We start from the raw sequence: 25,176 nt of genomic DNA on the forward strand, positions 1-25,176 counted from the left end.
ACCTGAATGACGCACAACAACAGATAATCATTCTCAACATATACTGCAACACTTTTAAAATGCTTTGTTCTTGTGATAGAAACATCCAGTGTGGTATGCCTTCAGGGTGAGCTGATGATGTGAATTTGTTAATTTAAAAGGTCCTAATTTTATTTCCATAGATTATACAGATTGTCTAAGCCAGTGGTTCTCAAAGTGAGGTCTTAGAGGGGACTCCAGGGTGTCCCCAGCAAAAAGGGGAATAATTTATTTTCACAATAATTTCATCCATAAGTAACACAATGACAGAATGTGTGACTGTTTTGGTCATGGGTTTCATACAGTTTCTGTAGTAAAACATCTAAAAGCGAAAATCTTATCATATGGGGGACCCTGTGACAAAATCTCATAAAATGGGGGTCCGTGGTCTACTTTGTGTTAGTTTAGGGGTCCTTAATGTGAAAACGTTTGAGAACCACTGGTCTAAGCTCTCTTCCGCCTTCCTTGTTTTTGGATGTATGTTCAGATATTTTCCACATGATGGCGCCACTAACATAACAAATGTTTCTCCTCATTTTCAAACAGCACTGCCGTAAACGATCTGCTGTGATGGAATTTGGTCATTACAAGGGAAGAGAATAAGAAATAACACGCACATAAAAATAGAATAAAAGCATAATAACATGCATCAATCAAATCGTAGTGATGACAGTGATGGAGTTTGTATTTTAAACAGGAACGAATTAACAGCATGCATTCAAGATGTCCATCGTTTAATAGATGAATAGTAGTACAAAGATGATGTGCATGTGTGTGAAGTATATTAGCTGTTTCTAATGGATATGCAGATGCAGGGACACACACAGTGATGCAGAATTACTTAGTTATTTACATTTTCGGGTTTACATGAAGAAATGTCAACAGATATAGTTACAGATGTGTATTGTTAGCTGGTTTGAGGCACATTATTTCTTTGGAGTGAAGTTTATTTATGTTATTTTATTGATGCATTTGATAAGTGCGCATTTGTATTCCTTACACTCAGTCTGTAGTCTGATGGTCAGATATGCACCTCCTACAACAGACAACTGTACACTTTATTGCACACAATATTCACATTATGATCACTCACTGTTTGCATTTCATCACCCAGTACTCACTTCTCGAGACCAAAAGAAATTGGCTGTACTTAGAAGCTTTTATTATTTAGATATGAATAATATATTTGGAAAAACAGTTTTTTTAAAAAAGGAATTTTAATGCGCTTTAGTCGTAAGTACAGAGTTCATTTCCTACATGGAGGCTTCCTGGAAAATACAGCGTTAATTTGTTTCATTTGGACAATCACAGACGCCGTTATGGGCACATATAGGGTTTGATAGCCTATGTGGTGATCTTCACTCCGAGTCTTATTCCAGTCCTGTAATAATGGCCATATGGGACGAGTCTCTGTCTGTCCAAGTAGTCCTGCCATAGTCGACCCCAGCCATCTGGCGTCGAGGGGCTGCCGCTGAGCTGACAAATGTGTGCAGGTGACTTATTAGCTTCAGATTCAGTGATAAAACTCGCAGTACTCCTGCAGATTCGTGCAGTCGTTTTAATCTTCTCAGCCAAAAAATGTCGTGATGTCCGCATTGAGCAGGTGTCAGAGCAAGAATAACAGTGTGTGTGTGCACAAGGGAAGAAAACTGCACATTTTGCAATATTTACAGAACCCCGTCTATACAGTGTGTTGTTACAGGAAACATTTCTATTATGATCAATATATGGCCATTTTAAAGTCCTTTATGTATCAATGATGTCACTCCTGTGTAATTTTGTGTGGACATAAACTAGGAGTCTTGACACAGCGTCCGATCAAGGTGCCATGGAAGCTTTTTGAGTCATCATTACGCACATCCATCACGCGCAGTAGGCTCCATGAAATGACTGATGACACCAGTAGGTCAAGTTCATGAGTTGACGTGTGGAAAGTTGACAATTCCTGACAAGTTAACACGATTTTAAAATGCAGCTATTAGCGATTAGTCAATTAATCGATTAGTTGGTCGAAAGAAAATTGTTTGGCAACTATTTTGATTATTAACAATTGTTTAAGTTATTTTTTCAGCAAAAATGCGAACATTTGATGGTTCTAGGTTCTCAAATGATATAATTTTGCTGCCTTTCTTGGTCTTAAACTATAGTTAATTGAGTATTTGGGGGGTTTGGACTGCATGTCTGACAAAATAAGACATTTGAACACGTCACCTTGTCCTCTAGGATATTGTGATGGACATAGACTGCGTTCTGATGTTTTATAGAACAAATGATTGATCGACTAATTGAGAAAATAACCTGCAGATTAAACGATTGTGAAATTAATGGTTAGTTGCAGCCCTAGATATTAGCCACAGTGTAATTATGCGTGTATAGATGTTATTATTATTCACTTTGAGGGGATGTTATACTCGCCTTTGCCAACTGCTAGTCTGTCACGCTCAGCTCTCCAGTATTGGTTTCTGGCGGTGGATGCACATTTTCATGGCACCGGTTTCTGTGTGATCTTTTTCATCGTGTAAATCAACATTTTTGCATCTGACCCGCGGTGTGTTCGTCTAGTGATGAATCTGTCATTTCTATTATGCTGTTACACTGAATAGAGAAGAATAGGAGTTGAATCGTGATTGTCTCTGCTCATGGGCGCTGTCCAGGGTGCTGGAGGTGTAGCGGCGCTACTGAAACTTTGCAGTTTGTCTTTACAAGTCACGAGTCTCATTAAGGGGGCAAGCATCGACATGTATGTGTACTCTAGTGTGTCTTTTTCTCTCTCCTTCTCTCTAATGTAATAGAAAAGTGTAGCCCATAGATATAATCTAGGGTTAAGGCAACTATTACCACCATCACTCTAAAGGACAACTAGCATTTAAGTCTCTACCCACAAACTTGATCTACTTAGGGTTACGAAATGTTTTACTTCTTCTCGGTATCACTCCATCTTAATGTCAGATTAAAGCTCACTTTAATTGAAGAGTAATTATGTGTCAGTTTGTTATCCTCGTACGTCCTCATCCTTCTACTAAACGATCTTAAATTAGAAATTTCCTCCGCCTGCTTTAGAGATTGGAGTCCATTCCCGGTGAGGAGCCGGCCGCTTTAAATGGAGCTAGCTCTGACGTCAGCGCCGTTTTAGACATGTGGGTTTGACATCCAATAACCCGATCGAGGCTTTAGTCAGCCCCTTTCTCACAGGAGATCCCTCTGGTGAAGACCAGCGTAGACGGGGGTTAGCCGCTGCTGCAAGCTCACCAAATACAATTAGGAACGAGATTTTTCCCTACACGTAACTGCAGCATCAGTTTATATTCCCAGCTAGAACCACCGTGTAGCAACCATGTCTGTAGCGGGGCTGAAGAAGCAATTCCACAAAGCCACTCAGGTAAGAGGACCGCGACGTCTTGTACACCAGATATTCACACTGAGGTGTCACTTCATTGGAGAGGAGTGGGGATGCGTTTGGACTGTAGAGATTCGCCTTTAGTCGTTTTGGTGCTTAATGGACCTTTCATGCTGCACTCCCGTGTAGTAGTGAGCTACTGTAGTTGTGCTCCATCCATACATCAGTTACCCATCGCTGTCCTGGTGCTGAAATGCACTCCAGTGAATAGACTGGCGTGGTGCAGCATTGCACCAAAGGAGTAATTTATTACTCATGTTTTACCCTGAATCCTCCGTTTAGATTTATTATGGGTTATTTGACGCATGACGGGAAAAGACACGATAATTATTCAATGTCATTTCTCTGTGTGGCCGTCTTGGAGGCAGATGGCACGACAATGTGATGATAGTGATGTCGGGCACGTCAGTTCCTCTCGGTACCCTTCAGATGACATTCCGCACCGTCAACACGCACAGAAAACCATCAGAGCTGCAGCTCATGGCAGCCGCTCACACATGTAATGCGCAAGTTGTAGCCTTAAACGAAAGACGGTTTTAAATCTGTGTTTCTTTCAGCCAACCACGGTGGGAACTCCGACGGGCACTGTGTTATGCAATCGTTAAGTGCGCCTTGGCGGAAATCCGTTCCTATCAGCAGCGGCACGCCATGACCCCGGCGCCCTCTAAACGCACTTAAAGGCTGTTGTGGGATACCAGTGATGCTTTTAATTACACCATCCCCATCTAATGCCAAATTATCTGTTATTATTAGATGCTGGTCCAGTGCTGTTCAAGGTTACCCAGAGGCTCATACTATACCACCCATTTTAGTATCCAGAAGCTCAGATTGAGATTTTAACCATCATTAACTTTGGAGCCCATCAGATTGGTGGCTATTGGTCACCAGTGCTCCAGAATGGGACCTTGATGGAAAAAGCCATGGACCGATCTGTCCCTGCAGCCTGCCACTAACTCCAGGGCCTTTGAGTAGCTTTATTTCCGGTGTTATCTTAAGAGCTCCTGGGGGGTGGGGGGGTTGAGGGTCTTAGGGGTGAGTCACAGTGACACTGACAGCCAGCTTGAGGCCCCTCACAGTAGGAAACCTGGAGCGTGGCTGACTCACACACACACACACACACACACACACACACACCACTCTCCTCCTTGTTCTCCAGTTCACCCAGCCTCCATATGGGCTTTGTTACAGCTCCCAGTTCGCACCATTCCTCATCCTTATGAGCAATTATCAGTGAGGTGGGAGAGAATAATTATAATGACTTAATTGTGACACTAATAACGGCATGTCTGTTGAAGGTCAATGTTCAAACTCTTAATTGCATGTTGGATCCGAATAACTGTGAATAAGGTAGCAGTTTCTGATGGCAGGAGTTAATTTACACAATTAACAGCTGGGTTTCAATATGGTGCTACAGCGCAGAGGCAGTATTGTATTTTTAGGTCATTTAAAGCAGTTATTAGTCATTTGTATAGATGTTAATGTCACACTGACATTCAAGAGGCTTACGTAGACGATTTGAGCCAGACTCGGGAATGTTGCGTAATCTTTAAGAGCAGCACTTAGGGATCAAAAATAAAACCGTAAATAAAAACTGTAAAACATACCTGGAAGAGTTGATTAATAAAAAGAAAAAATAATAATTGTTAAAGCTCATGGTTTGCTGTTAACACACTTCTCAGTTTTAATCAGGAGCTCGTTTTGTCAGATTGGAAGAGCTGTAGACAGCAGCCCACATGGGGCATTTAGACGGCCGCACAGATTGTCTTAATTCTGTGTGATGAGTCTATTGTCACCCATTAGCAGAGCCCTCTCTCACCCTGCAGATGTTTCTTTACAGCCTCAAATGTATCTGTGTGTGTGTGTGAGGTGGGGGCGCATATGAGCATTTATATCTGTAAAGAGGTGTGGTTGAGTGTGTACATAGTGAATACATCTGAATTAGTAGATCTCACACTACACCATTTTCAATACACAATTTTATTCCCTGTGAGATTCCATCAGCTCTAGGCTCAAAGTTAGCTGTCTCTGTGGTCTCCCGCCGTCTGTTCCTCAGCTTCACCCCCCCACCCGCTCCTCAACACACACACACACACACACATATACAGACCCTGTCTTCTTCCCCAGACTCCCAGTGGCAGAAGGCTCCCCTCAACCCTCTGTTCCTGTGCCACATCCCTGTAATCCAGGCCCAGACTCACATAGGCAGCAACCCAGCAATCTGTCTACTCACACACACACACACACACATCCTCCGACCAGACATTAGCAGGACCCCCACTCCAACACAAGGAGAGGGGGGTCAAGAGATTAAGAGATAGCATGAGAGATTTAAAAGAATCGGATAGGAATTTGGCAGAATAGATATCTGCATAGTTGGTGTTAATTTTACACAAAATGTATAATAGTCGTTGGCTCTCTTCTTATTGTCATATCTAAGGGCGCCATCATAGGAGTGAGTGATATGGACAAAACCTCCAACAAGGTAGCCTATATGTAATTTTATATAGTGATATCAATATATATCACAATATTGTAGATTTTCTGGAAAAAGATAGGAAGTTAATGGATCGAATAACCAGAGATTAATGTTTTTTTAAGCTAATCAAGCAAATTAAATACACAGAAGATTTAGGCACTTAATCACATTGATGCAAAAATCATATCAAACCGTTGTTGTCAGTAGTCTAATATAAACACAGATATGAAAGGAATAGCTAGGTATAAGACATATAGCAAATTCTCTGAAGGTTGACAAGTTTATATTATCTTGTTATATTTTGTCATATCGTCCACACATAATAAGGACAACAGAGAACAGGGCTTCTTAGTCTACATATCTATGATGTCATAAAATCTCAAGATAAAACATTTCCATGAATAAATGATGGCATGATAACATCAAACTGGTTTATATGTAGATTGGAACAGATTGCATATCCTGAAATGTTGCATTGACCTTATAGCCCCGTGCGTCACTAATTGCTAATTAGCTGTGCAGCTTTGTCTGAAGTAAGTGTACAGCTTGCAAGAGATAAAAATCCTCATTCTTCTGCATGGAGTCTTGCAGCATTTCTTCATTATAGACTTTATGGAGTGTGCTGAGAGAAGCGGCTCATAAAAGGCAGAATGCCATGGAGTGAGGGAGGGATTTAATGGGATGCAAACACACACACACACATACACACATCCTCAAACAGCCTCAGTTTTACCTTCTCACATCCATCACTGAGTAATTTATTTCACACCACCACAATCACACTTTCTCTCTGACAGAGGACAGCTCTCTCTCTCTCTCTCTTTCTCTCTGTCTCTCTCTCTCTCTCTCTCTCACCCAAGGACATCGGGGCTCAGAGTGGTGCATTAATAACGGGGCCCATTTTAAAAAGAAGGGAAGCACAGAGCATGAAGGGTAAACTCAGCAGGTCCACCAGAAACAGCTTTTTAAAATTTTATTTATTTATTTACTTGGAAATCCTATCACTATGTCATAAAGTGATATATAGTAGTTCTGCATTCACTGTATTTAAGAAAAACATCATATATATTGCTATAAAAAAAAACACGTTATATTCCTCCTCATTACTTTAAGCTAACAAACTGTCTCTCTGTCTGTAATATTTTTGAAGGTGAGGATTGCTTTTATGACGTCACAAGTCATCTTCACCTCAGAGTCAAATGAGTCATGCTTTGAGCAGATGCTACATTCATGATGGCTCTGTTCCCATGGAGAGAGTCATGTATGTGTGTCCTGGTTTTCAGTTGATTTTGTGAGCATGCATGTGAATCTGCTAATGTTCTTCTTTTAAAACTAATGTTTTGGGAAAAAGACTCAACTGCAGTTCTGCTTGTCGTTATATTTGAATCAAACCCTTGTTAAAATACCAGTTTTTTATATTTATCTTAAGGCTGCGGAGAGCATACTTTATCTCAATGGAATGAGCTCGTGCTGCCAGGAGGGAGACAAAAATGTGATCATTAAATAGTACTGCAGGAGAGAGAGATAAGTTGAAGCCAGAGAAAGTGTGCCAGATGCCAGAGTGAGTACGAGAAGAAAACAAAAAAAGAAGAGTTGTTGGGGGGTTTTAGTCTGGCAGCTTTTCCAGATAAAATGGTTGTTTTGCCTCTTGTCAATGTCAGGAGGAGGCTGACGAATTTCCTCACAAGTTTGGCTTCCTCTCTGCATGTCATGGATGAATCTACTGACTAAAGCCTCTGACTTTTCCTTTTTATGTCATGTTTGTAAATTTAGCACCTTTACATGATAAAATCATAGATATGACAGACTCTAGATCCTTTTTTCTGTAAGATTTATGGTACATCTCAAGTCCCACAGCTGCATCTCTGAACAGGTTCATATTAGTCCATTTTTGTTGGTACTATACCATACAAGATTTTCATAAGATAAGAAGCTATTTTTAAAGTAAATATTGTGTGCTAAACACACTATTATAGAGCTGCAACAATTATATTTTTGGGGAATGGACTGTTGGTTGGGACAAAAGAAGACATTTGAGGATGTCACCTTGGGTGTAGGAAAACAGTAGTCCATATTTTTCACCATTTTTGGACATTTTATTGACCAAACGACTAATTGATTAATTGAGGAAATCACTGACAGATTCATCTATAATGAAAAAAATCGTTAGTTGCAGCCCTGCACTACTGAGTGACCAATAATCTTGTCTGCAGATCGACACCATATGGATATAAACAGTGAATTAACTATAATATAATATTGAAATAATATTAAGATATTAATTATGACATCTAATCACAGTGATAGATTTAGGATGGCAGCACAATTGATTCAGTATATCTTCAGTAGCAACAGATTTGTGTAAACACCATGTAATGAGTTTATTTATAAGACACTCACTGTTTGAGTTTTTAAAAAAGATGCTAATTTACAGACAGCACAACTTGTAAACAAGCGGTGCTACTTTTTAAATACTAGCAGCTGAGACTGAAAACGTGATCGCTGTTATTAGTCTTTGGAGCCATTTCTAAACAAACATCTGTAACTATTGTCTTCATAGTGAAGGAACATGTTACAGCAGCATTGTGGATCGTTGACGTGTTTTTAATAGTTTTTGAACAACAATGGAGGTCTACGTCACAGAGGAATAAGATATATCAGGCTTTGGATAGACATACAATACTTGTGAGTAGGATGAGTTCATTGTTTGTTTGCCTCTGCACATGAAATTTGTTGACAGTAAGAAAAATGAAGAAAATCACCAGCTTTACCCTTTAAGTTTGTGACAGCTGTGGAGATTGGAAAGAAATATCACAGGGTGAACTTGGGTACTGTGACAATGTCAGCCATTATCTTTTTGAAATTTCTCTTCAGGTGTAACACGTCACTGAGAAAAGCTGTAAAACACAGCCAGTACACCTTTGAAGAGCAGCTGTGCAAGCAGCACGAAGTGTTATATCACCTGTGTTCTATATGGGAACAAAATGATCTGTGTAGATAGCTACACATGTGTACCCATGTGACTGCTGGATTGCACATCTGTCCTTTTTGGTATTTTAAAATCAGCAAGCAGCTATCAAATTTGAACAGGGTATATTTCTTACAGAGAGTGATGAAGCAGTAATCCTTTATTATGTATTCAGTCTTGGTCTGACCAGAGGTTTCCCAGTGTGTGTTGTGAATACTAATATCAGTACTTTGCTTGTTTTAACCATCGTTGTATTGTGTGTAGCATTTTGATTTGTCAGTCGGAAACCATCTCATTTTAGTTTGTAGCTTAAAGGCAAATGATTAAGTATTGTGGAGGTCTTTTCTTGGTCCATTAACTTTAATGTATGTGCACATACATTAAAAGGCATCTCCAGCATTTGTGCTTTCCTTAGAAAAGAGAATGAAATGTGCAAGTGTGCATAGATGTACATCCGTGCGTGCCTGTGCACAGCAGTGGGGTCCTTGGATGTGGCTGATGCCTGCAGGGCTTTAGGGCAGCAGATTGTGAGTGGGTGACTCATCCAGCCTGGATCCTCGCTAGGCCTACTGCAGTGCAGCGTAAAACAGATCCAGCTGGGAGATAACAGATGGGGCGGGAGGGACAAAAAGAGTGAAGCAAGGAAAGAGAGATAAGAGAAGACAAGAAAGAGGAAAGAGAGGGAGATAAAGTAGAAAGCACCCTTGAGCAGGTAGGGAGTGGCAGAGAGAGAGAAGGAGAATTCAGCCAAGATATACTGAACAGAGCGAGAGAAGGAGGAGGGAGTCTGCCAAGTCAAACAGGAGAGAGTGTGGAGAACAGCAGATCTGCAGGGATTCTTGCAGGAGAAATTTGAATTTTGTCACTACAGTTTGCCAATTTTTACTTAGCAGTTCTGAGAAATGAGCGCCATCTTGTTTAATAAAATATTATTGGATGATTTCTATGAAGAGTCTCAGTCATCTCAGTCACACGATACAAGCAGTAGTAGCGAGAGTATGTAACTGTGGTTGTTGTATCACAAGTCAAGAGCATCAATACTGGACGACTCAGCAAATGTTCAATGACAACCTTTTATTTAAACTGCAGTAACTTAAGTGTGATTGAGGTTATGAAAGACGGTTGTTGTGGCAAATAAACAAGCTGGATTACTAACTGGTCAGAGCGGGCAGCTGCCCTGCAGTCCAAACGCTCCAGGTTTACTGTGTGTTAATTAGTTTGTGTTCATTTACATATTATTGATCATCTGTTTTTTCATATGTACTATTAAAGCAGAATATAAACTGACAAAATAAGGGCCTTAAAGTGGGTTCTTCTTTATTTTTCTAATACTGAGACACTCATGAAGAGGGCCGCTGTCAAAATAGAGTTTCAAGACATTCATTATTTTGGTTTTCTGGTTCCATGTTTAATCAAATGAACCCATTGCAAACCTTGGGCCAGGTAGTATTAAACATTGTTGACATTGATGGTGGAAGAACCCAGGGCTTACTGGGGGCCCATCAACTAATTTCTGCCCCTATAAATACGGCCATGCAAATGGTTCAGGTTAGGGAAAAATTGTGGTTACATTTATTAATTAAAAAAGGAAAACTTTTACTGCAGATCTGTGATGGGACTTAAGTCTCTTGCACAAAAGTCACATGTGTTACATACCGATCCATCTCCCTGACCATCTCATTTTCTCTCTTACTTACTCTTCTTTCCGCCTACTTCCTGCATTGGCACTGAATGTTGGCGTTGGCTGTAAATTGCAAAGTGCAGAGACATCCAATATGGACGTAATTCTGCAGGACACTGGGCTGAGTATCAGCTGTAGATGTGTTGTTTTCATGTCTGTCATTGGCTCATGAGTCAGAGGACAAAATCTCCTTGTTGTAACAGTCTCCTAAGAGTTGAACGCATTTGTCCCATCCCATTTAGTATATCCAGTTTTTGCCAAGTGCGGTTCAGCATTGCAGCAAAAGTGGTGCTGCACTGGATCGAGTCCAGCAGTACAGTACCCGCAGCAATCTACCTCCCATCTTTTTATCTTGATCTCTTTCCTTTCCTTACAACATGCACTTGTCATTTGCCTTCCAGCTTTAAAACAAAGTTTTTATTTACCAGGAGACCTTTTCCCTGGGCTTGCTAAACAGACATAAATTCTGGTCTGCTGTCTGACGGGTGCAAACAGTTTATCTTTCAAACAATAAAATCTTTCACTGGTTCTCAGACAGGTTTTGCTATATATTAAAGCAGCAGTGACAGTTTTTTGACTAGTGTACGTGCGAAATGTCACCTCTATCATTTCTCCTCCAGCAAATGTTCTCATTCACTCCCCTGACATCACATTAATCCTTTAGAGACCATTACAACAGTGACTTTTTGTCTATTGACACTTGAGCATGTGATAAACAGAAGCTCCAGAGCTGCTACTACCCTACCTGTAAATACCAATATATCTCACTAAGTCCCATAGATTTACTAAAATTATTAAGTAGAGGGAGGGGAACAAAGCAGAAACTTTTAATAAACTGTCAGCGATACCACTTTTGACATGAATGTGCATGCAGTAGCCGGAGGGTTGAAAAGTGGACTGTGGAGTTGTTCAGTGTTCTGACATCAGCTTTGTTCTAGAGGTTAATGACAGACGAACTCTACCTGTACCAGATCTATTTTTAGCTCGTCCTGTGGTTAGATGCTGTCGGCACATTTTAAATAAGAGCACTGGTGAGATAAACTCATTAAACATCCTCATCCAAAAGAAATGTGAATGAATATGTGGAGAAAAAAAAGAAGCCAGTTTCAAAATCTGTCAAAAAAGAAGGATGTGCTGGGTGAAGAAAACACTGGTGGGTGATATTCTGCAGATTCACGCCTTCTTATTTTGACAGTGACGCTCACTTGAGGTTTTTGGTTTGTCTGTAGAAAGCGAGCTGCTGTTCATCACTGTCCGCAGTTTCTCCTCCTCCTTTCCCTTGTTTTTTTCCTCTCCCCCCTTTCCCATCCTCCCAGCATCAGTATTCAGGCCATGGTTGATGTTTTATTCACGACTGGTATATTACATATTCTGGGCATCAACCACTGCAGGAGAGACAACCGATAGCATGGAGCTTGAAAAGGGAATTTCTCAGGACCTGTTATTAAGCATTAGGTAAAGGTTTGCCTAATTAAAAAGTGAAAATTAGCATTGGTCCTTTTGTTTTCCAAAACATATGCGTTTAAAGATATTGGCCATTAACATGACTCACAATAGAGTTCAATTATATTACCCAACAAAACAATACCATTGGGTTTTTCATTGTATGTTGATTCCACTGTTAATGTGTTGCCATTCTTATGGAGTGTAAAGCAATTTACTTTTATACACGGAAACATTGATAAGAATAAATTAAACCACATTCATAAACACACATATACCTCTACTTCAGGGACATTTGGGTCACATCATTATTACGTAAATCTATTACCCAGAGCCTGCAGTTCACTTTCCCCAAAACCCATTCAGCATGTTGGTTATTGGCTTTTGTTATAGCTGCCAACACAGTGTGAATATAATGAAGGGCAATGCAACATCATTTACAGTTATGGATGTGTTTAGAGCCCCAGAGACCTTGCCAAAGGTATTATCTGTGATGTGTGGAGCAGTTTCTCAGAGTTAAAGGTCATTGTCCGAGCAGACATCATGAATCATGAGGTCATATAAGCCACTTGTGTTTTTCATCAATGTTTGAGACAGAAATGTAACATTTTGCTATATTCTATAATTTAATTATAGAATTCTATATTCTATAATTTAATTATAGAATATAGCACTAAAAAAAGTCTACAGCCACGCTAGCAGCGCAAACCAAACTGTTAGATACAAATAGAGGTCCAAAATTTGTTTCTGGCAGCAGTAATAATGTAATAATTAGCCAGAGGGTGGTGTCAGCCTCCTGCTGTGTGTTGAGAATATGAAAGTGTTATGAGAGTTTGCGGCAATATTACGTAGTTTATTTATGTGAGGATGGTGTCAGCAGGGATGTCGTCATGTTAAGTAATTTGTGAGATTTTCATGATATTACAGTTTGTGTTGGCTAGAAAGATGTAAGGAATCCAATCTTTATTTTTTCTGACTATTTAATAATAATAACAACCTTATTTATAGAGTACTTTTCTAAGCAGAGTTACAAAGTGCTTAACAGTAAAACCAACAGATTAAACAGTAAAAATGCTAAAATAATTACATTACAAGAACACAGGAAAAAACAGTGAGGAGTGGAGAAAAATAAGACCAAATAAGACAATTTAGACATGTATGTATTATTTTTGTACACAGTTTAAACATCATCAGTGTTTGCCAAGTAGCACTAAACACAAAGTACAGTTGGGGCTGATTGGAATGATATTAATTGTGGGAGTATTTTGTTGTAAAAAAAAAAAAAAAAAGTAGTGCATAAATTGAATTTTTGACCTGATGATGGTGCTATGTGAAAAGTCAGGGAATCACCAAATTTCGTAGCCTTCACCCTCTGGGGAACATGAATATCTGTACAAAATATAATGGCAATCTATCCCGTACTTGTTGGACTAACCGACAACAACACACAAAATACTGTATAATGAAACAGCATAACTTGTATATTATAGCAGATTAATTTTATTCCTTTACTGAAAATTAAGGCAAGAAGATATCTGGACAGGAAAAGCGTAGAACCGAAAGGAGGATGGCAGGAGAAAAGATGATAGAGAGAAGCTGTAAAGTCTAACAGAGAGCAGGAAGCGATGAGAAGAGGAAGTGATGGAGTAAGTGGAGAGAAGAGGAGGATGTTAGGAACAAAAGAGGAGTGGGGGGGGGGGCTGTGCTTTCAGACAGCTGTATAGCATCATGTCCTCAATCTAATGCCTAATTTGGCTCATGAAGGAGCAGTAATGAGGGTTGGGAGGGAACAGTCTGTGCTTTTACTGTATTTACATGTCTGCTGGTAGAGTGAGTCCAGCAGAGTTTTGGGCGGACAGTATGTGAGACGTTTCCCCAGTATTTAAAAAAAAAAAAAAGCAATGTTATGTGACACACAGTTAACTCACTCGCCATGTGCGCACACAGCTTCCTCCCACCAACTGCAGAGCTGAGACTGGATGGCTTGTCAGGGATTATACTCAGATTAATCAGAGCACAGTGACTTTGCATCATATTGGAGCTGTGTGTGACTCAGAATCAGAGCACTGCAGCTGTAATCTGTGAAACGTGCTGCATGTGCTGGACCAGACCACCAAATGTACCATGTGACAGGTCAGAGAGTCATGACTCTTCTGTCCTCTTAATATCAAAGTTGATTTCTTGTGGGGATTTTAATGCTGATAAACCATTTTCACATTCATCCACAGCTTAAGAGTCACCACTGCCCTTTCCTTTATATTGCTTTACACTAAAAAAATACTCAAAAATGTGCAGGGATGATCATGTGAGGAGGCAGATACAGTATATTAAACCTGTTTTAGTTTATATAATTAACTAAATATACTAGACTCTTATATAAATATGAATTATGACTAAACTCTTCTTATAATTGCCCTAATGTTGTTGTTCACCGTGCAGTTGACTAATGAGTATTTAAATACGTTGGTGCTTTGTGTAAACAAGCCTCTTCATTACCTTCATGACTTGTAGAAAGTGCCAGAGGCTTGTTGGTAAACAAAGTTATTTTTCTACAGTACAGACTTAATATGACGTCAATAACTCACAGACTGAGCAGTGGATTAGACATCTTGAATGAAATGCAAATGACAAATATCTTTTTTAATTAGGAGATGGCGGTGGACCATTCATGTAGGTGTGTGTCATTGCAGCCGTGTGTGTGTTTGCAGATGATTGTGTGATTTTTGCAAGAAAACAGATAAAGAAGAGAGTTGAAGACAATCCAGGAAAATGTTGATTCAGTTGATAAGATGTGTGATTTTTTTTTTGTCTTTGTCCCCATCTTAAAATTTTGGGTGTCTAGTCTACATAAAACTCACCTAAATGAGCTTTTTCAGATTCTTCATGTCTAATATATATTGTCAAGGACAGACAGAAAATTCTTTTCATTTTTCTTTCTTGGGTGTTTTTCCTTAAAAAAAATCTCTTAATGTAGGTTTATGGATAAGCTTTTTCTTATCCAAGCTTGTTAGCAAAATTCAAGGTGGTGCTGACAGTTTTTGGAAGCGTTAATCACAGCTGAGCTTTTGTACAGCATACTGTATATATGGAGTGGCTGATAAATAGATTAAAGCCTCCATAAATGTTCTTACAGCGTGTGCAGGTCTGAGCTCGAATCCATAAATTATTGATTCTCAACCTACTTTGTTAGTGTGAGTACAAACACTGTTGACCAGCTCTCGTTAAACACCTTTTGAAAGGCTGACTGGACACATTTCCTGCTTTTAGCACATCAGCGTAAATTCAGTCTTCTTTGTTAAGTTTTTAAACTATGAACACCTTTATTATGTGAAGAGATTAAAGAGATAAAAGTTGCCTTTTATTCTCAATTTTTAAGCAAACATGGACAAGAAGTCAGTAAGATACACTGATCTAAACGCTTTAGTAAAGGACAAGGTCACAAGTGTGCTATTTACTGAATTCCTTCAGATAAAGTACTGCAAAATTATCTGCACTTTGTTTTTGAGTCTACTGGCTTTTAATCATAATCATTTTGTATTTAACCCTCCTTTAAACCTTTAGGGTGTTTTCACTGCAGATTTTTAATGTATCATTTAATATTTTTAGGGCTGCAAGTAACGATTATTTGATTAATCTGCCAATTATTTTATTGATTAATGGTTTTGTCTCTCAAGTGTCATAAAACAGTTTTTAAAAAAGGTGTAAAGGCATATTCACATTGCCTGTTTTGTCCAACTAACTTACTGTCATATATGAGAAAGAAAAGCATCAAATCCTCACGTTTTAGAAGCTGGAGCCAGCAAATGTTTGGTATTTTTGCTTGTTTCAGCTCCAAATATTGTATTATTTTAATATTTATTATCATATATTGTATATGTTGAAATATACACGTCTTTTTGCATGTACAGGTTCAGCAACAGCCATCAATATTCTGGGTATCATTACGTTTCTGGTTCGCCTCTCCCTCCCCAATCTTGACCTTCTTTATGGACAGGAAATCTAATCAAACCAGACTGGTGTTGAATAGCAGATAGTCAATATCAAATATACAGGATGTTTTTCTACTGAGGCTTTTCAATTTTCTCGTCTTTTAATAGGTCGTGCCAGCGGCTGGATGTATTTATATTATTGTTTATTATTTATAGCTTCGGGAGGGACTAGTGCAGTGTGATTGAGAGTGCAGTAGTGTTTGGAAGGTGAAGAATCTGTTTTTTGCTGGTTTATTGATTTTAGTGTAAATGTACCACTGCTTGTTTCTTCCAGGATCCATTTTCTGTTGTTGTAGCTGAACTCCTTAGCCTGAAGTTAGAAGTAAAAGACATTTATCTTCATCAACAACAATAATGAATCTTCTTTCAAGCTAGCCAGCATTTTTGTGGCTTCAGTCAGGTGTTGTGTTAAAGGTGTGTTGTGTTTAGGGACCAGTGATGAGGTGTTTTGGGAATGTTTGTGTCTCCTCCGTTCTCACAATCAGGTATTGTCTGCACACTCCTTGTAGATTATGATATTGTTTTCCCTAATGGTGCAAATACTGTTTCTCTGCAGGCATGCTGCTGTCACAGCACATACTCTGACATACTGTCCTCTCTCTTTATCTTATTTGTTATACTGGTGTTTCTCCAGATCCATTTTCACTCACATCTTTTCTTGTCATCTCTTTTTTTTAATTATGAACTTCTGACATGTACTTTATTGTACCCACACATGGCCTTGCACTTGAATAAAATGTGAAGTTACATATAAAATCCAATGGTTTTGCATGTATGATTGTAAACAACAGTTTATCTTTATTGTTTACTTATAGATTATATTATAACAATACATTATGTACCGTGTACAAAGCTGGTAATTATAATATTATAGATACACAGAAAAAAATTGATACATACTACACAATAGGGCTGCAACTAGTGATTATTTTCATTATCAATTAATCTTTTTTTCTCTCTTTAATTGTTTGATCTACAAAAATGTCAGATAGTACTGAAAAATGCCCATCACAGTTTCCTAAAGCCCAAAGTAACACATTTAAATTGTTTGTGTTGTACAAGTCTCAAACCAAAAGATATTCAGTTTACTATCACATGAGAGAGATAAAAGCAAAAGCAAATCCTTACAAATATGAAGATGGAAATGGAACATTTTTGGTGGGTTTTTTTTCTTGAAAAATTACCTGAATGATTAATTGATTATCAAAGTAGTTGCTGTTAAATTTTCTGTTGATCAACTAATTCTTTCATCTTTACTATTCAATACACAGGATCTATTACTTTTAGTAGAATTGCATTTCACTTCATTTTTCACTTTATATTCTTTGCTTTCCATATATATTCATTTTTCTGTTACACTTGACTCCTCCTGCTTTCATTTTTTATACCCATGCATGTTACTCTTCTGTAAGTCTTCTACCATCTTTAAAAGTCTTTCTCTCGGTTACATTAATTTTACTTGAAAACTTCCTTTGATTTTTAGATATCAATTTAAAGCTTCAGCATCTTTACTATCTCCTGAAGCTGTACAGTTGTACATCTTTTATGAAACATGGTGTTCAGTGTATGATTTGCACCACTGGTTTCCTCCCATAAAACCAGTTAAACCACATCAAAGAAGTGGCAGAGGCATATCTTAAAGTGGTTAACATGTACAGTTATTTGAGTGTCACTGAACTGACATTTAGTTTTTAGTGTAAAAGTTCATTCTTGACTTTAGGAACAGTTTGATAAAATAATCAAACTCTAGGTCCATTTTATACGCTTTTTTCACAGCTTTCAACCACATTTCACAGCCTCCATGAGCGCTGAAGATCATACGCTAATTAAGGCCATTAGATACTATTGAAAGCTCCAGAATTACTTACTGTAGTTTTGCTTCTTTAGTAAAAGATTTAAGGGTTGTAATTCCATCAGTCAGTGTGGATTTCAGTTAGTTTTTACATGTTTTCTTTTGGCTTCATTATTGATTAATGGTCATGTGCTCTGGAGGAGGGGGAGGAGTCTTGGTTGAGGGAGCGCCGCTACGCTCAATGTCTGCACTGAATTTTTTTATATATAGTTTTTATAATCAGTACCCACACAAGACAACAAATCCAGCTTTACTTTTCTTGACTGTGTGTGTGAGTGTATGACAGAGAGAGAGAGAGAGAGCACTTTGTGTAAAAGTTCACACACCTCATGAAGAGGACAAACCAGCGAGGTTCCTCCTGCTACTGTAGCAGCATCTTTCCTTCCTCGAGGTTTCCACCAGAGACTGAAAAGATAGAAAACCAGTAACTTCCTGTAACAAGTCAAGAAAGCATCACATTTATAAAATGTCTGCTTTGTCACTTTCCCCATAATTTTACCACTGAATGTCATACTCTCTTATTTCTGGATTCCTCTTGTTTATAAAAATTTAAAGATTATATTTTATACACAGACAGTTCAACTGCCTTCTAATAGCAATAACACATCTTCAGAAATATTACTAAACAGATTGGTTGTTCTTGTATAATTTGACAGACAATATGAGAACGTCTTTAATATCCAAAATCAGTGAAAGTGTTTTAATTTTTTTTTTTTTTTTTTTTTTACTTCTGCAAGAAAGCGAACTGTAACACTGACTGAGGCTGACGTTGGTTTAATGTTGGTTCCTGATGACTGGACATGACTATGATCTTACAGATAAAAAATGTGCTCATGAATCTGTGGATTATAGACACACACACACACATACACACACACATACACACACACACAGTGCAGGCAGCCATCTGAAACCGAGCTTTAATAACTGTCATCAATACTGATTTTCAGTGATCGTTATCCCAGACAACACCATCATTACACCCACACAGATTTAACTTGCGACATTACGGGGTAAACATTAGAATAATATTACTGTGAGTGTGAACCTGCTGTATAAATATAACTTGTATAACGTGCTGGAAGAAGTCAACAGACCTCAGAGCACCGTCATTATCTCTTCTGAGAGACACACTCACGTTTGAAATGTGACTTGCAGAGTGGCAATTATGTGTAGAGGAAGCGAGAAAGCAAGTGTGTTGATGTAACTGAAGGTGCTTCTACATTCATTTGTGTGTGTGTGTGTGTGTGTGTGTGTGTGTGTTGTTTCTTGAGGGAATGGTGAGTCACTCAATGTGGGGATGAAGTGTCATTTATAGACTCATTGTTTCAGGGTTATCTTCCTCTCTTGGCTTTGGCTTTAAACAATAATGAAACACATTTATGTATCATTTTGAGCTGAATTCGATAAAAGCTGGTGAGGGTTTTTTTTTTTCCATTTTGATGCCAAAACATGTCAAATCTTCTGGCCCTCACTCAAGGCTTTTTCTAGTAAAACAAAGAGCTTTTCTTTTACTTTATTTTTTAAAGATTCCCTTCAGACATGTTTTAAGATAAATAAAAATATGTTGCTTTCATTTGTGTCTAATATGGTTTGTCTACAAAAAAAAAGTTAAATCACCTCATTAAACTATTTAAAATGACATCTTCTGTTTCTCCCTCATTGAAAAATCTAAAAATCTATGAATATGTAAATATTTTTCATTTCAAAAGTTTATCTGCTGGACACAAGATGTTTCCTACTTCACTGGAAAGTCTATTCTCAGTAGGGCTTGGCATTGTTTAAAAAGTTACCATACCGGTACCATATCAGTGCCCTTAAAGTGATACCGATACTCCGATAGAGTACTTCATTCAATACCTTCTTTTCTGCTTAATTCAATACCCATCATGTGAATGGAAGCATTCACCACTCCTCCCCATCCTAATGATTTTTACACAAATACATTTTGAAAGTGTTTAAATTATTGAAATATTAATTAAATAACTGTACAAAACTGATCAATGAAGTATTATCAGCTCAGACTGTATGGTTTGTAGCTGCTGCAGTAGTGGGCCAATCACACGTCGCTTTAAATTGAAGAAGGCTTGCAGTGATTGGCTGCCAGCAAAACCATACAAAAAGTCATTTTTTTCCAAATCTGGGTACAGAAAGGATCAGATGCAGGTATCATTTGACTGGAGACGTTTCGATACTACTTGGTACTGGGTTATTTTGGTCGATACCATAAAGACATCGAGTACCGATATCCAGCCCTAATTCTCAGTGTTTGTGCACTGGAGGCTTCAAGTTTCCATATCACACTTGTGTAAGTTGCATACTGGACCACGATTGGCTCCAAACTAGTTGTGATGTCACAAATGAAGCTCACATATCCTTTAAACTCAGATTTAAGGTGAACAGAGAAAAACCATCCCCCTTTCAGATGATGAATGTGAAACTCTGCATGTACATTATTCTGCACAATGAAGCTCAAACATCCAAATAAAGTAGCATTAAACAAAACACATTTTTGAGCGGAGGTTGACTTTAAGTTTTTCAAGATTCAATGAGCATTAATGCTCTCTTTCAGTTGTATATTACAATCTGGAGTAGTTTTTGCTGAAATACTTTGCTCAAGAGCATCTTAGTGGTACGTAATGAAGAAGCAGTGCATGCACTCATTAGTTCTCTGCTGAGATTTATTCTGCCAATCCAGAGATCAAATCCTGGCAGACCTTAGACTATACACTAAATCTCAAACACGTAAATACAGCAGCTGTTAAACACTCCTCAATGACAGATAATCTCAGGTAAATATTATGACCTTTAAGTGAAGACTGAATTCACCAAAAAATGCTATTCAGCAATTCAATAAATTCATTAAAATATACAAAGAAATAAACATTTTATGGCACATTTATAATGTTTTTTACATAGTTGTGATCAGGGAGAAAGCTCAATTATATAAGCAGTGAATAAATACTATTATTTGCTAATATCTGGTGTTTAATAAAAGGTAATATGAGGCTAAACAGGATGAATGTCAAGAGAGAAAGGAGGGAGACAAAAACACAAAAACTAATGGATGACGACAAACCATTGACTCAACTGACAGGACGATGAGACTGGATCTGACGTGATGAGATTTAGAGCATATGTGTGGTTATAGCTTTCAAATAAGGTGCAGCAACTAACGTTTTGACATAAATCATGCTAGTGTATTGCTAAGACTGTGTGCTAGACCTCCAGATCAGGATAAAAAACCAATTCTAGTAGCAGGTGAGATTAACTAATGAGCGAGGACAGGATCACTTCTTATGGGTGTGAAAATTTTTGCAAGAGAGAATTCAAAGAAAGGACTGAGCACATTGAGTCTTTCACACTTTCTCATGGTTCCTGTGCAGAGCTTTAGGTGGTCTGGCAGGCGAAAACTGTAACCGAGAGGAGCACCGAGACTGTCAGTAATACTGAGAATAGAAGCTTACTTATTTACTTCTAATGGACGGAGGATTCTTGTCTTTATTGATAGTACTATTAAAATGTCTACTTCTGTGTTACTCTACTGATTTCCTCTGTATGCTGATCAGTTTAACTGTCTTTCCGTTAATTGTAAAAACAATAGTGAGAGTGCTAATATAAAAAATAAGGCAAGTTTACTTGTATAGCACCTTTCAACAAGACGATTCAAAGTGCTTTACTTTAAACATAAAAGGTATTAAGACAAGTTTTAAAAAAGACACATTTATATATGATTTAAAAGAAAAAAAATTAAAATAGAAAACGATTAAGAAAAATTATAGTGCAGTTCAAGATATGAGTAAAGAGATCAATGTGCGTGTGTGTGGAGAGGAAAACAGCTTAGTGCACTCATTACCTAAATAATAAACATACATAAATATAAAAAGTCACAGTGTTAAAAAAAAATTTGATTACAAAACCAAAATGAAAGCCTTTTTCAAATATGCTCTAAAGGACTTTAAGGGCAAAGGAATTTTAACCCAATGAGAATAGAATAAATTTGAACTCCTGTATCTGCTTGGAAAATGGACCTCTGGTTGTGACGGATGACTGTCTGGTTGAGTGAGAGTTAATCTGTGAGTTTGTTTCAAAATGAAATGATCTGCAATGAATAAATAGTCCCAAATTTAATTTCATAAAAGGCAGCGGCAAACAGAAACAGTACTAGTACCAGCCCTTGAAATAAGATGAAAACACACCAGTAATAACATATATGTCTTGTCATGGTGCCATAAAGCAATGCTCTCACAATCCCATCATATCATTCAGCAAAAGCTCCCATCAGTCATGTCGTGCGTGCAGTTATTCACCCTCCATCTTTGTCTCATCATCATCACCATCATGTATCCCAATGCTCTCAAACTCTGGCACGCTTTCCTCACACGCACGGTGCCAGCTGGCCAACCCCCCCCCCCCCCCTCCTCACTCCCTCCTTTCCTCCCCCGTTTACTGAGTGGTACATGGATGGATCGGAGTGTGCACACATCTCCCCAGCTTCAGACTCATCCCTGTTGTTACATAAGAGCCATGCAAAGGCTTACAAATCAGATTATAATAGCCACGAGCCACACACTCAGAGAGGATAGAGGTCAGTGAAGCAACATGGCCAACCAGTGGAATGATGCTGGCAGGAGTCTGGACAGAGGAAACGCTGGCACCCTGTCCCGTCTGGGTGCTCGTCCAATCAGCCTGAGCTTGACATCTACCTGTCGTACAGGATGAAGCTCAGCAGCAAGTTTAGGGTTCCACTTTTAGGCTGTGTAGACTATTGTCATTGGTTGTTTCTCAGTGGTTTTGTACCTTTGAATCTTGTCCCTACTAATTCTGCCCCAGGCCTTGATGCTCTGCAGGATTACTGTCATCCTGAAACAGCTGCAGTTGGAGCAAGAACCAACCACCCCCACGTTCAATCTGAACGCCAGGATTTAAAAATAACAAATGGATTTTTCCTTGATTCCACGAGAGCATGGGTCGATACTTAGGACAGCTAGTACATTTAAAGGTTTGCTCCTAAATAAGTTTTTAATATCCATACACATTTGGGTCCTTGTGGTGATACAGTGTGTCCTTAGAAATCCTGGTCAGCGGAGTGTCGAGGTTTAACCGTTGCAGCTAATGTAGTCAGGCGTATTGTTGAGTCACAGTCCAGCAGTGAATGCACTTGGCGCAGTGTTGCATGAGAAATGCGACAATGAGAACAGCAAGGCCCTGAGAGTATTTGGAGGTGAGAAGAGGAAACGAAAAAAGGGAGTCTTAAAGACAAAAGTGGAAGGGAAAGGCAGAAAACAAGCTGAAAAAGAAGACTATACAAAGATCTTCTGGGCATTGTCATATTCCCAACTGAGCCATGCTTTTCTCCATACCTCTGTCCTCTTTTATCATCCTTTTTTCACAACATACTAGGTGAAAATGAGAGTTAAAAGGGGGAAAATATGCCAGTGAAACCTGAGCACAGAATAAACGAGGGAGAACATATTTCCTCCTAGATCCTTCCCCACAGAGAGGGAAAAGGGCAGTTAGGGAGCAGATAGGTAAAGAAGGAGGGGAGGGGTGTTTTAATGCCACCAGGAAGAGTCAGATCCTCCTGTTATTGTCCAGCAGCAGGGGCTGTCCTACTAATAGCCTCACTAATCACTCTTGTCATTTTTAATCTCCCTCTTCCACCCTGGGCGTATTTTAAGCAGGGGCCTCCGTGTGCCCGGCCGGGATTAGACTAGTGAGCAGGAAAGGAGGGAGGAGGTGTGGGAGGCATGGGGGAGGGAGGAGAGCAGAGGCAGCACGCTCACATTGGGCGCCATGTGACCAATGCTAATACTAACAGTACAGCTGTGAATGCTAACAGTACTGGATAGTACAAAGATACACCAACCGATGATGTCTTTTGGGGGTTTTTTAACTGAAGAAGTGCGAACAAGCTGAGAAATGTCTCTCAGCAGTAAAGGAAAAGGATTTGCATTATTACAGTGTGAACAATGTGGGTGGTGTGTGGATGGACTTTGTATTCATTTATATATCCATATCCGTCCAACATATAAACCCATATTAAATTTGTAAATGAAAGCCATCCTGTTATTATGCTTTTTTAAATCCCATTTGGCTTTGTCTTGATGTATGACAGAAATACATTTTAACCATTGTATTCTGGTACAAAATTCAATTTATAAACTACTAATTTGCAGCGGAAAACACATTTTTGAGAGAAATGTAATGCTTGCTGATTTACATTTTTATCAACACACTGAGAAAATGTCAAACATTCACTGACAACATATCTTATTTGTTTTCCCTACAGCATAAACTCACAGCAACTAAAGCATGATTTAACATCTGCATGGTTGCGTTTAGGCAACTACAGTGTTTGGCTAATATCCATCCACCCAAACTGCCTGACTACGAGATTCAACAAAACATTAAATTGAAAAAAAGTTGCCAGCGATACGATCATACATTTCCTTCAAAAATGTAATTGACAAAACAAATTAGTAGGCTAGTATATAAACATAGTTTCTAGGAGACAGGGTTGTTATATTCTGTAAGTAACATTCTTAAAAATTCACAAAAAGGCAACTAAATACATTTTTAAAAAAAACAAACTAATAAAGAAATGAGGAAATTATTGATGGTGCCCAGTCTATCCATATATTATTTAAGTCATTGCTTTGTACTTCTTGTGTTGGGGAATAAGCCGGATAGTCTTTTTAATCACTGCGTTTTTAAAACACACAGCAAATTTTCATATATACGTCTGCATATTTTTCCCTTTTCTTCCCTCTGTCCTTCAGCAAAACATAGCAGGGAATATACCAATTAAAGCAAAAAGAAATATTATATTAAAAGTGTTAAAACTGCTACTTGTTTTACTATTGTTTTACTTTTGGAAGAGTATAGAGTTCTTTTTTGTAGGATTTGATTTAAGCAATCCAGATGTTCAGAGAAACACATGAACAGATGTATAAACATGAAAACAGATAGGCTAACATCCTGTGTGTGCATGTGTGGATACGATGCTGTGCAGTAGTATTGATCACACCGTGTTCTGCAGCGAGTAGCGAAATCTAATCCCCAACTTCCGTTTAAAAGCAGTAGCAGCAGATACTTTATGTGTCACAGTGTGTCTCCGGCCGGTTTCCTCGTCAGCCATTTAATAGTATTAGTAGCTCAGGGTGTCGTACACAGGTGTAAAACCCTGCTGTTTAAACTCTGCTGTGCTGTTTGCCAAGAGTGTTTTCATTAATCTGTTTGGACAGCTCTCCTTATAGAAAAGAAATACCCTTGGCCTGCAGCTGAATTGTCACTCCTGATTAAATATAGCAGAGAAGGATCCAATACCTGGTAATGGTTTGTTATTTTTG

General features: G+C 38.5%; 1 protein-coding gene across 5 annotated transcripts in view; it reads left to right on the forward strand.

The window, feature by feature from the left end:
* The first annotated feature begins 3,192 nt into the window (after positions 1-3,192).
* sh3gl2a (SH3 domain containing GRB2 like 2a, endophilin A1) overlaps positions 3,193-25,176 on the forward strand; it is a 40,843-nt gene continuing 18,859 nt past the window's right edge. For all 5 annotated transcript variants that reach the window (XM_044347115.1, XM_044347116.1, XM_044347117.1 and 2 more), the window contains exon 1: positions 3,193-3,397. In XM_044347115.1, the coding sequence (XP_044203050.1) occupies positions 3,353-3,397 (45 nt within the window). In that variant the 5' untranslated portion in view covers positions 3,193-3,352. The remainder of the gene's footprint in view (positions 3,398-25,176) is intronic.

This window comes from Thunnus albacares, chromosome 3 (genome assembly GCF_914725855.1).
Source record: "Thunnus albacares chromosome 3, fThuAlb1.1, whole genome shotgun sequence".
NCBI classification, from domain to species: domain Eukaryota; kingdom Metazoa; phylum Chordata; class Actinopteri; order Scombriformes; family Scombridae; genus Thunnus; species Thunnus albacares.